We start from the raw sequence: 13,039 nt of genomic DNA, 5'->3' as shown, positions 1-13,039 counted from the left end.
ACCAGGAACTGTAGTGACGCTTCTTGCACTGAGATGCAGTACCTTAGACCGCTGCGCCACTCGGGAGCCCTAAAGATAACAGCACAAAGGGCAAGAAGGTAGAGACCACAATGCATCACGGGAAGTAGCCACAACTGTCAGTGTCCATGATTGAGTCTTTGAATGAAGAGATAAAACGGTCCAGTTTGAGTGTTTTTTTGCAGCTTGTTCCAGTCGCTAGCTGCGGAGACCTTTTAACAGAATGTGGCTGGCAGAACGGGTGTTGTATGAGGAGGATGAGGGCTGCAGTAGATATCTCAGATAGGGGGGACTATAAATAAACATCAACCAGTGGGTCTTGCGACGGGTATACAGAGATGACCAGTTTACAGAGGAGTATAGAGTGCAGTGATGTGTCCTATAAGGAGCATTGGTGGCAAATCTGATGGCCGAATGATAAAGACCATCTAGCCGCTCGAGAGACACACAAAAATGACTGGGCACAATCAGTGTGACTTTTCTGCATAAAACAAACTTTTATTGAATTGTAATGATGATAATATAACATTTTTATTTATAAAGTAATTGATACACAGTAAATCAAAAATATTTGTATCACTATGCCTTTTCTTCTCCTATGCAGTCAGACATGTACAGTATTGGAGTGGTGGCCCAGGAGCTGTTCCAGCCCTTTGGGACAGAGATGGAGCGTGTTCAGAAGCTAGGGGACCTCCGTGAGGGGAAGGTCCCAGACTCCTTCTCCCAGCGCTGGCCTGTCCTGGCCAAGTACATCACACTGCTGACCAGCAGAGACCCCACTCTAAGACCCAGCGCCACACAGCTGCTGCAGAGCGAGCTGTTCAGCAGCAAAGACATGGTATGGATGACTAGGCTGGCTGGGAATGAGACTGATAGTTTTAAGTTTTATTAGTCGTATGTACAGGATACACATAGTATACGCCGTTGAACGAAATGCGTACTTGCAGGTTCCTTCTCAACAATGCAACAGCAATAAGAAATAATAAAAGATAAGAATACGAACATAAAGTAAATGGCTCAGTAGAATAGAATAAACATTTTAGCATAAGTACTGAACAACAATATAAAAGCAACATGTAACAATTTAAAAGATTTTTCTGAGTTACAGTTCATATATGGAAATCAGTCAATTGAAATAGTTTTATTTGGCCTGGGCCTGCCTGAGAGGGCATAGGCCCATCCACTTGGGAGCCAGTCCCAGCCAATCAGAATAAGTTTTTCCCACAAAACGGCTTTACTATAGAGAGAAATACTCCTCCGCAAAACTTGACACATCTGTGGCATTGTGTTGTGACAAAACTGTACATTTTAGAATGGCCTTTCATTGTCCCAAGCACAAGGTGCACCTGTGTAATGACCATGCTGTTTAATCAGCTTCTTGATATGCCACACCTGTCAGGTGAAGGGATTATCTTGACAAAGGATAAAATGCTCACTAAAAGAGATGTAAACAAATTAAATTAGTGCAATTTATGGAAAATTTCTGCAATCCTTTATTTCAGCTCATGAAACATGGGACCAGCACTTTACATGTTGTGTTTATATCTTGGTTCAGTGTATAATATGGGAAGGCACAGTTTATTGTCCAATATTTACACGTGTCAGAAAGGAGGGATTGGGAGGCAAGTGTTTAAATTGTGCAGTATTAGCAATAGAAAATAAAAGTATTGTAGCAGAAATTGTGATGTGAGTGAGTGCATGTGTGCTAAGGTGCGGAGAGTAAGTGCAAGTGGTCAGTCCAGTTCAAGTGTTTATCAGTTTGATGGCTTGCAGATAGAAACTAGCCTACCGTTACACTTTACACTGAGCTTCACTGGGGTCGGAGCGCCGTAATGGTTATATAAGACACAGCGGAGCTGGCGCAGGAAATGGGTCGGAAAACGTACCTCAATGCAGAAATGTTATCTTTATCCAAACTTATACATCGAGAAGATTGAAATACTGCTAGTTTACTGTCCCTTTCGTCCTCATGCTAGCATCGAGTTAAACAACAAAGGAGCTGATTGGCTGACACTGCCATTCCAGAATGACTGCAGTGGCTACTGCTAGCTAGCATGAGGACGAAAGGGACAGTAAACTAGCAGTATTTCAATCTTCTCGATGTATAAATTTGGATTAAGGTAAAATTTGGAGTACAGTGGCATTTTCCGACCAATATCTCGAGCCGGCTCCGCTGTGTCTTAATCTAACAATGATGGAGTTCAGATCCTGGTGTAACTCAGTGTAATAAAGCATAATGGTAATGTGGAATCTTGTGGTTAAGATATAAACTTTCTCTGAGACAGTTGGTATCAGTCCTCATGCCCCAATACTGTCTGCCCGACCGTTAGGGATTGAACAGCTCATGACTAGGGTGTATGTGTTTGATGTACTTGTTGTATTTCTGCTTGCCATGATATTTACACTGCTATTGTACAAGCTCAAACACATATGATCCAAATGCTAGTAGCATCGCTTGGCTATAAGGGTTTGACCTGTGTCACTTTCAGCCACATGTTTAATCTGGTGCCAACTACTGACAGAAAATATCAGGAGAAGAGTGTTACACATTGGAGATGTTTGATCTGTGATACCAATGTCCCTCTTCTCCTTACAGGTTATCCATGACTTGCAGAGAAGGGTTAAAGAGCAGGAAGATGAGATAGTTCAACTCAGGAGACAGATCAGACAGCAAGCATCCCATTACACGGACAAGACCTGACGTCAACCATCTCTGCCCATCTTCAAACATGTTATATTTGACCCCTTTACCTTACCAAATGTGAATAATTTAGTGCAAATGGTTGAATGTGTGTGGTCTCTCTGCCTGGATGTAACAATGTGACTATAAGTTAAAACTGTAGAATAAATCATTTAATTTACACGTATCTGAGAGTCTGCAGACATAGTATCTAGTCAAGATTCATTTACATAATTTGTGGTAGTGATTTAACATACTCATATGATGAAGGTAATCAAGCCAATAAGACTGGGTTGTTTGACCACCCTTTAATTGTAGGTAATTAAGACACTCACTCCTGTTAATTATTGTTATGCATGCCTCACAGTCATGAATCATCTGGGAGTACAGTTGTATAAGCTTTGCTTTCAAAGTAAACAGGCATACCAAATATAATATATGCATACAAACTCTCCATCAGCTGTGTTAAAAAAAATACAGTATAAAGACAAGTCGAGCACGGTATTCACTACACAAAGGTCAGACGTGTACGTGCTTTCTACGACTCATATGTACACGTTCCACACTGAGCCTAAGCGAATCAAGAGTTGCCTTTCTTCGGTAGTACCCGGATTTGCCCGTGGGGAAAATAGCTACGTCATTGTTCACCGACGGACTACCCCGCTTGAAATAAGAAATGGACCTACACGAATAATACATTTATGGAAAATTACAGGTAAGGGCATTTCTGTTGTATTAAATACTTTACATTTGAGTTATATATTCGGAGAATTCTAAACAATTTAACCTATTGGGTTTTGCTGTAGTTGGCTTACACCGGGCGGCTCACTGAGTGTCATGTCGGAGGCAAGCGTTCAACCACCAGTGAATTTTAAATCTCGAGCCCCTCCTTTTAGAACGTAGTTAGCCTAGCAGCTAGCCATATTTCCCGTTTAGATAAACCTGTGAATGCTAAAATGTTTCGGCGTTCTTGTCTCCAGGTTAATCACGGAACACCATATAAACACCATATTTATTGTTTTACAACTGAAAAGGCCAGCTAGCTAGCATTGTAACTAGCCACTAGCACAATGCTCATCGCCGTAGCATGTTTCGGCAGTATTAACTACGTTTCGCCGTTACCATGGCGTTTGTGGTTACCAAGCACGCACACCTCCGAATTAGACAGTCTTTACTTGTTAATAAGAAATACATTGTTTACTTTCCGAACACTTGTTTAAAAAACACGGTAAGAAAGTTTGAAATTATTTTCTGATCTCCTTTTGAATTGCGTGTTAGAGGCCTATCTCGTTAAAGCCTCAACCAGCCAGACTGCCAGGCAGAGGTGGGAGGGAACAGTTGTCGTAAACGTGCGTGTGTAAAAAGTAATTCCTGTAATGGCTGGTTAGCTAGGTAACATTATTTGTTTGAAACTACTGCCACTTAAATCCAACGAATACTATTTTTATTAAAGTGCTTAACCGATGTAATTTTGATATTTGTGTGATTTAATAATCTGGGGAAATTGCGTCTCTAATTGGTAGTACTATTTTAGCTAGCTGTTTGCTTTCTATGTGGTAATGCTAGTTAGCTTCTTGCACTGTGCGGATGGTGATGCTTGAAATGCTGGTTGAATCATTGGGACCTCCAGAGAAAGCCAATTTGTTAGCTAATTGGCTAGCTAAGTCTCCGCTCTTCTGACCCTAATAATGGACTAAAGGAGCCTAAAATACTCCTTATAGTCCAAGGACCTTACTGGTGGACTAAACTCCACTCCGTGGTGAAGGAAGTTTATGATGAACTTCACCAATTGCGTGGAGATGAGATCAGGGCCTGTATCCACAAAGCATCCCCCGAAAAGGTCCTAGGAATCCTGTTAAAAGCTGTTTTTTAAGACAAAAAAACTGCCAGCTCATTTGTTTTAGAATCATGTTAAAACACTGCCCAGACAGTCTGATCCTGGCATAAAAATCAACTCATGAAAGTTTCTCTAAATAGTTATGACGCTCATTGACATTGTTGAAAATGATGGGGAATAACAAATCGCGATGAGGCATTGCTAGCTGTGCATGCTCAGACAACCACAGCGAATGTGATTGAAAATAGTAAAAATAAAGAAAAGCCCTGGAATGAGTAGTAGGTGTGTCAACTTTTGACTGGTACTGTGTATATATACACTACTGTTCAAAAGTTTAGGGTCACTTAGAAATGTCCTTGTTTTCTATGAAAACATGCATGAAATGACTATATTGCCTATTCATTTTGCAACTCGAGACGTTGACAAGTTTATAAATAATGATTTTTAATTGAAATAATTGTGTCCTTCAAACTTTGCTTTCATCAAAGAATCCTCCATTTGCAGCAATTACAGACTTGCAGACCTTTGGCACTCTAGTTGTCAATTTGTTGATGTAATCTGAAGAGATTTCACCCCATGCTTCCCTGAAGCACCTCCCACGAGTTGGATTGGCTTGATGGGCACTTCTTATGTACCATGCGGTCAAGCTGCTCCCACAACAGCTCAATAGGGTTGAGATCCAGAGACTTTTTCCCTAAGAAGTTCTTGCATAGTTTGGAGCTGTGCTTTGGGTCATTGTTATAGGAGGAAATTGGCTCCAATTAAGCACCATCCACAGGGTATGGCATGGCGTTGCAAAATGGAGTGATAGCCTTCCTTTTTCAAGATCTCTTTTACCCTGTACAAATCTCCCACTTTACCACCACCAAAGCACCCCCCAGACCGTCACATTGCCTCCACCATGCTTGACAGATGGCGTCAAGTACTCCTCCAGCATAATTTCATTTTTTTCTACATCTCACGAATGTTCTTTGTGATCTGAACACCTCAAACTTAGATTTGTCTGTCCATTACACTTTTTTTCCAATCTTCCTCTGTCCAGTGTCTGTGTTCTTTTGCCCATCTTAATTTTTTCTTTTTATTGGCCAGTCTGTGATATGTCTTTTTCTTTGCAACTCTGCCTAGAAGGCCAGCATCCCGGAGTCGCCTCATCACTGTTGACGTTGAGACTAGAGGTCGACCGATTAATCGGGGCCGATTTTCAAGTTTTCATAACAATCGGAAATCGGTATTTTTGGGCGCCAATTTGCCAATATATATATATATATTTTTTTACACCTTTATTTAATACCGAGATGAGCACGCTTTGTGCCATTTGTGATGTATCTGGGACCTTTGTGTGCCAACAGAAGAAGATCATCAAAGGTAAGGCATTAATTATATCGCTGTTTCTGATGTTTGTGGCGCACCTGCCTGGTTGAAATGTTTTTCATGCTTTTGTATGCGGGGCGCTGTCCTCAGATAATCGCATGGTGTGCTTTCGCCGTAAAGCCTTTTTGAAATCTGACACAGCAGCTGGATTAACAACAAGTTAAGCTTTATTTTGATGTATTACACTTGTGATTTTATCAAAGTTTAATATGTATAATTCTGTAGTTTGAATCTCGCGCTCTGCAATGTCACCGGATGTTGGCCAGGTAGGACGCTACCGTCCCTACCGTCCTAAGTTTTAATGTTGTAAATGACTATTGTAGCTGGAAACGGCAGATTTTTTTAGGGAATATCTACATAGCGTACAGAAGCCCATTATCAGCAACCATCACTCCTGTGTTCCAATGGCACATTTTGTTAGCTAATCCAAGTTTATCATTTTAAAAGGCTAATTGATCATTAGAAAACCCTTTTGCAATTATGTTAGCACAGCTGAAAACTGTTTTTTGATTAAAGAAGCAATAAAACTGGCCTTCTTTAGACTAGCTGAGTATCTGGAGCATCGGCATTTGTGGGTTCGATTACAGGCTTAAAATGGCCAGAAACAAAGACCTTTCTTCTGAAACTCGTCAGTCTATTGTTCTGAGAAATGAAGGCTATTCCATGTGAGAAATTGCCAAGAAACTGAAGATCTCATACAACGCTGTGTACTACTCCCTTCACAGAACAACGCAAACTGGCTCTAACCAGAATAGAGAGGAGTGGGAGGCCCCCAGTGCACAACTGAGCAAGAGGACAAGTACATTAGAGTGTGTAGTTTGAGAAACAGACACCTACAAGTCCTCAACTGGCAGCTTAATTACATAGTACCTGCAAAACACCAGTCTCAATTAGAGGTCGACCGATTATGATTTTTCAATGCCGATTATTGGAGGACAAAAAAAGCCGATACCGATTAATCGGCCAATTTTATTAAAAAAAAATATATATATATCATACACACACACACATTTTTGTAATAATGACAATTGCAACAATACTCAATGAACACTTTTATTTTAACTAAATATAATACATAAATAAAATCAATTTAGTCTCAAATAACATGAGAACATATGTTAAAACGAACCACCAGCTTTCATGGGTCTTCAATATTCCCAGTTAACAGGTTTTAGGTTGTAGTGCAGAAAGCAGAGCTTGTCTGCATGGTCCCCTGTCAGTCTGCTCCTCCGCGAAACACAGACCTTATTTGAAGTAGATCAAGACATTCTCTATGGAAGACATGAACGGTAAAATAACGAAGGAACCCCTTTCAAGTTCAGCCGCAAGTTATTACAGGAATTATAACGTGTCGACTATTTCTCTCTAAACCATATACCTTTGACTAATCCAGAAACTATCACCTCGAAAACAAGACGTTTATTCCGTTCCGTATTTTATCTAACGGGTGGCATCCATGAGTCTAAATATTCCTGTTACATTGCACAACCTTCAATGTTATGTCATAATTACGTAAAATTCTGGCAAATTAGTTCGCAAAGAGCCAGGCGGCCCAAATTGTTGCATATACCGTGACTGCGTGCAATGAACGCAAGAGAAATTACACAATTTCACCTGGTTAATATTGCCTGCTAACTTGGATTTCTTTTAGCTAAATATGCAGGTTTAAAAATATATACTTGTGTATTGATTTTAAGAAAGGCATTGATGTTTATGGTTAAGTACACATTGGAGCAATGACAGTCATTGATTGATTGTTTTTTTTATAAGATAAGTTTAATGCTAGCTAGCAACTTACCTTAGCTTACTGCATTCGCTAACAGGCAGGCTCCTCGTGGAGTGCAATGTAATCAATGCAAGATTGGATCCCCCGAGCTGACATGGTTAAAAATCTGTCGTTCTGCCTCTAGGCCGTCATTGAAAATAAGAATGTGTTCTTAACTGACTTGCCTAGTTAAATAAAGATTAAATAAAGGTGTAAAAAATATATATATTGGCGCCCAAAAATACCGATTTCCGATTGTTATGAAAACTTGAAAATCGGCCATTCCGATTAATCGGTCGACCTCTAGTATATATTCTGGGGAACCTAAATATTGATTGGCTTTTTTATAGGGAAAGTGGGGATACCTAGTCAGTTTTACAAATGAATGCCTTCAACTGAAATGTGTCTTCCACATTTAACTCAACCCCTCTGAATCAGGAGGTGCGGGGGGCTGCCTTGTGGGTTAACTGCCTTACTCAGGGGCAGAACTACAGATTTTTACCTTGTCGGTGATTCGATCCAGCAACCTTTCGATTGCTGTCCCAAAGCTCTAACCGCTAGGCTACCTGCCTAGTCCAATCAAGAAAAATCTTCAAACTGTAAGCAGTGCCTTCAACCTGGTTCAGGTTATCAGTCAACCCTACCAGGGTATTTACAAATAGCACAGGAATGAAATCGCTTGACACATTTAAAAATTGCTTATTCCAGTTACTAATAAGCAAGCACTCTTTAAGAAAATGACTAAAAATGGTTAATTCCCCGTGGATTGATGAGGAATTGAAAACATTTTACGGTTGAGAGGGGGTCGAGGCAAAAGGAATTGCAAATAAGTCTGGCTGCACAGATGACTGGCAAATGTGTACTGTATATTGAGGAGTCGTGATTAAACTAAACAAATACAAGAAGAAACAAAAATAAATTATATAAAGAATGATAAAAAGTTTTGGAGTTCCTTAACCTCTCTTGGGCACGTGAGACGGTAGCGTCCCACCTCTTCAACAGCCAGTGAAACTGCTGGGTGCCAAATTCAAATACAGAAATACTCATTATAAAAATTCAGCAAACAAAACATATTTTACATAGGTTTAAAGATGAACTTCTTGTGAATCCAACCACGGTGTCAGATTTAAAAAATGCTTTACGGCGAAAGCATACCTTACGATTATTTGAGAACATAGCCCACTAGACAAATCATTACAAACAGTAGCCAGCCAAGTAGAACAGTTACACATGTCAGAAATAGAGATAAAATTAATCCCTTACCTTTTGATCTTCATATGGTTGCACTCAGCAGACATTCATTTACTCAATACATGTTCCTTTTGTTCGATAAAGTCTCTTTATATCCAAAAACCTCTGTTTTGTTTGTGTGTTTTCTTCAGTAATCCACAGGCTCAAACGCGGTCAAAACAGGAAGACAAAAAAATCCAAATTGTATCCGTAAAGTTCATAGAAACATGTCAAACGATGTTTATATTCAAACCTCAGGTTGTTTTTAGCCCAAATAATCGATAATATTTCAACCGGACAATAACGTTGTCAATTTAAAAGGTAAACAAGAAACGCACTCTCTCGGTCGCGTGCATGAAAAAGCTCTTTGACACTTTAGGGTCCACTCATTCAGACTGCTCTTACTTCTTCATTTTTCAGAATACAAGCCTGAAACAATTTCTAAAGACTGTTGACATCTAGTGGAAGGCATAGAAACTGCAATTTGAGTCCTAAGTCAATGGATACTGTAATGGCATTGAATAGAAAACTACAAAACCAAAAAAAAAAACTTCCTGAATGGATTTTTCTCAGATTTTCGCCTGCCAAATCAGTTCTGTTATACTCACAGACACTATTTTAACAGTTTAGAAAACACAAAAGTTTCCAATCTAAATCTACCAGTTATATGCATATCATATCTTCTGGGCCCGAGAAGCAGGCAGTTTAATTTGGGCATGCATTTCATCCATTTATTGTTTACTCCATGTGTAACTCTGTGTTGTTGTCTGTGTCACACTGCTTTGCTTTATCTTGGCCAGGTCGCAGTTGCAAATGAGAACTTGTTCTCAACTAGCCTACCTGGTTAAATAAAGGTAAAAATATAATCATACCATACCCTTGTTTGTACATTATGCCATACCTTATCCTACTCCTCCTCTGTTTCTCTGGTGATGTAGAGGTTAATCCAGGCCCTGCAGGGCCTAGCTCCACTCCCATTCCCCAGGCGCTCTCATTTGTTGACTTCTGTAACCTTAAAAGCCTTGGTTTCATGCATGTTAACATTCGAAGCCTCCTCCGTAAGTTTGTTTTATTCACTGCTTTAGCACACACGGCTAGGACATCCGGGTTGGCAGAGTCTGAATCCTGGCTTAGGAAGGCCACCAATAATCCTGAAATTTCCATCCCTAACTAATGTTTTCTGACAAGATAGAACTGCCAAAGGGGGTGGAGTTTCAATCTACTGCAGACATTGACAGAACTCTACTGGCTTACTATCCAGGTCTGTGCCCAAACAATTCGAGCTTCTACTTTTACAAATCCACCTTTCCAGAAACAAGTCTCTCATCGTTGCCGCTTGTTATAGATCACCTTCAGCCCCCAGCTGTGCCCTGGACACCATATGTGAATTGATTGCCCCTCATCTATCTTCAGAACTCGTACTGTTCGGTGACCTAAACTGGGATATGCTTAACACCCCGGCCGTCCTACAATCCAAGCTAGATGCCCTCAATCTCACACAAATTATCAATGAACCTACCAGGTACAACCCCAAATCTGTAAACACGGGCAACCTCATAGATATCATCCTGACCAATTTGCCCTCTAAAAACACCTCTGCTGTTTTCAACCAGGATTTCAGCGATCACTGCCTCATTGCCTGCGTCCGTAATGGGTCTGCGGTCAAACGACCACTCCTCATCACTGTCAAACACTCCCTAAAACACTTCAGCGAGCAGGCCTTTCTAATCGACCTGGCCCCGGGTATCCTGGAAGGATATTGACCTCATTCCGTCAGTAGAGGATGCCTGGTTATTCTTTAAAAGTGCTTTCCTCACCATTTTAAATAAGCATGCCCCATTCAAAAATGTAGAACCAGGAACAGATATAGCCCTTGGTCCACTCCAGACCTGACTGCCCTTGACCAGCACAAAAACATCCTGTGGCGTACTGCATTAGCATCGAATAGCTGCTGTGATATGCAACTTTTCAGGGAAGTTAGGAACCAATATACACTGGCAGTTAGGAAAGCAAAGGCTAGCTTTTTCAAACAGAAATTTGCATCCTGTAGTACAAACTCAAATGTTCTGGGACACTGTAAAGTCCATGGAGAATAAGAGCACCTCCTCCCAGCTGCCCACTGCACTGAGGCTAGGAAACACTGTCACCACTGATAAATCCACGATAATTGAGAATTTCAATAAGCATTTTTATACGGCTGGCCATGCTTTCCACCTGGCTACCCCTACCCCGGTCAACAGCTCGGCACCCCCCACAGCAACTTGCCCAAGCCTCCCCATTTCTCCTTCACCCAAATCCAGATAGCTGATGTTCTGAAAGAGCTGCAAAATCTGGACCCCTACAAATCAGCTGGGCTAGACAATCTGGACCCTCTCTTTCTAAAATTATTGTTGCAACCCCTATTACTAGCCTGTTCAACCTCTCTTTCGTATTGTCTGAGATCCCCAAAGATTGGAAAGCTGCCGCAGTCGTCCCCCTCTTCAAAGGGGGTGACACTCTAGACCCAAACTGTTACAGACCTATATCTATCCTACCCTGCCTTTCTAAGGTCTTCGAAAGCCAAGTTAACAAACAGATCACCGACCATTTCGAATCCCACCGTACTTTCTCCGCTATGCAATCTGGTTTCAGAGCTGGTCATGGGTGCACCTCAGCCACGCTCAAGGTCCTAAAAGTTATCATAACCGCCATTGATAAAAGACAATACTGTGCAGCTGTATTCATCGACCTGGCCAAGGCTTTCGACTCTGTCAACCACCACATTTTTATCGGCAGACTCAACAGCCTTGGTTTCTCAAATGACTGCCTCGCCTGGTTCACCAACTACTTCTCAGACAGAGTTCAGGGTGTCAAATCGGAGGGCCTGTTGTCTGGACCTCTGGCAGTCTCAATGGGGGTGCCACAGAGTTTAATTCTCGGGCCTACTCTTTTCTCTGTATACAATGATGTCGCTCTTGCTGCTGGTGATTCTCTGATCCACCTCTACGCAGACGACACCATTCTGTATACTTCTGGCTCTTCTTTGGACACTGTGTTAACTAACCTCCAGATGAACTTCAATGCCATACAACTCTCCTTCCGTGGCCTCCAACTGCTTTTAAATGCAAGTAAAACTAAATGCATGCTCTTCAACCGATCGCTGTCCGCACCTGCACGCCCGTCTAGCATCACTACTCGAACGGTTCTGACTTAGAATATGTGGACAACTACAAATACCTAGGTGTCTGGTTAGACTGTAAACTCTCCTTCCAGACTCATATTAAGCATCTCCAATACAAAATGAAATCTAGAATCGGCTTCCTATTTTGCAACAAAGCATCCTTCATTCATGCTGCCAAACATACCCTCGGAAAACTGACTATCCTACCGATCCTTTACTTCGGTGATGTCATTTACGAAATAGCCTCCAACACTCTACTCAGCAAATTGGATGCAGTCTATCACAGTGCCATCCGTTTTGTCACCAAAGCCCCATATACTCGCTCATATTCGTCGCCAAACACACTGGCTCCAGGTCATCTATAAGTCTTTGCTAGGTAAAGCCCCGCCTTATCTCAGCTCACTGGTCACCATAGCAGCACCCACCCATAGCACGCGCTCCAGCAGGTATATTAAACTGGTCACCCCCAAAGCCAATTCCTCCTTTGGCTGCCTTTCCTTCCAGTTCTCTGCTGCCAATGACTGGAACGAATTGCAAAAATCACTGAAGCTGGAGACTCCTATCTCCCTCACTAACTTTAAGCATCAGCTGTCAGAGTAGCTTTCTGATCATTGCACCTGTACATAGCCCATCTGTAAATAGCCCATCCAACTACCTCGTCCCCATATTAAAAATATTTTAAAAATGATCCTTTGCACACCAGTATCTCTACTTGCACATTCATCTTCTGTAAATCTATCACTCCAGTGTTTAATTGCTAAATTGTAATTACTTCGCCACTATGGCCTAATTTATTGCCGTACCTCCGTAATCTTACTTCATTTGCACACACTGTATATATACTTTTCTATTGTGTTATTGGCTGTACGCTTGTTTATTCCATGTGTAACTGTGTTTGTTGCACTGCTTTGCTTTATCTTGGCCAGGTCGCAGTTGTAAATGAGAACTTGTTCTCAACTGGCCTACCTAGTTGGTTAA

General features: G+C 41.3%; 2 protein-coding genes across 4 annotated transcripts in view; both read left to right on the top strand.

Annotated features, from left to right (window-relative positions):
- The window catches only part of LOC139580711 (eukaryotic translation initiation factor 2-alpha kinase 1-like), a 39,280-nt gene extending 36,395 nt beyond the window's left edge, over positions 1–2,885 (top strand). For all 3 annotated transcript variants that reach the window (XM_071409646.1, XM_071409645.1, XM_071409647.1), the window contains exons 14-15: positions 623–856; positions 2,615–2,885. In XM_071409646.1, the coding sequence (XP_071265747.1) occupies positions 623–856; positions 2,615–2,719 (339 nt within the window). In that variant the 3' untranslated portion in view covers positions 2,720–2,885. The remainder of the gene's footprint in view (positions 1–622; positions 857–2,614) is intronic.
- A 103-nt stretch (positions 2,886–2,988) lies between these two features.
- LOC139580709 (ubiquitin carboxyl-terminal hydrolase 42-like) overlaps positions 2,989–13,039 on the top strand; it is a 34,154-nt gene continuing 24,103 nt past the window's right edge. Inside the window, exon 1 of the mRNA XM_071409640.1 lies at positions 2,989–3,413. The gene's annotated coding sequence lies outside the window, so the exon portion shown is untranslated. The remainder of the gene's footprint in view (positions 3,414–13,039) is intronic.

Source organism: Salvelinus alpinus, chromosome 7 (assembly GCF_045679555.1).
Source record: "Salvelinus alpinus chromosome 7, SLU_Salpinus.1, whole genome shotgun sequence".
In the NCBI taxonomy this organism is placed as follows: Eukaryota; Metazoa; Chordata; class Actinopteri; order Salmoniformes; family Salmonidae; genus Salvelinus; species Salvelinus alpinus.
This window is presented reverse-complemented; position numbering and strand designations above follow the sequence as displayed.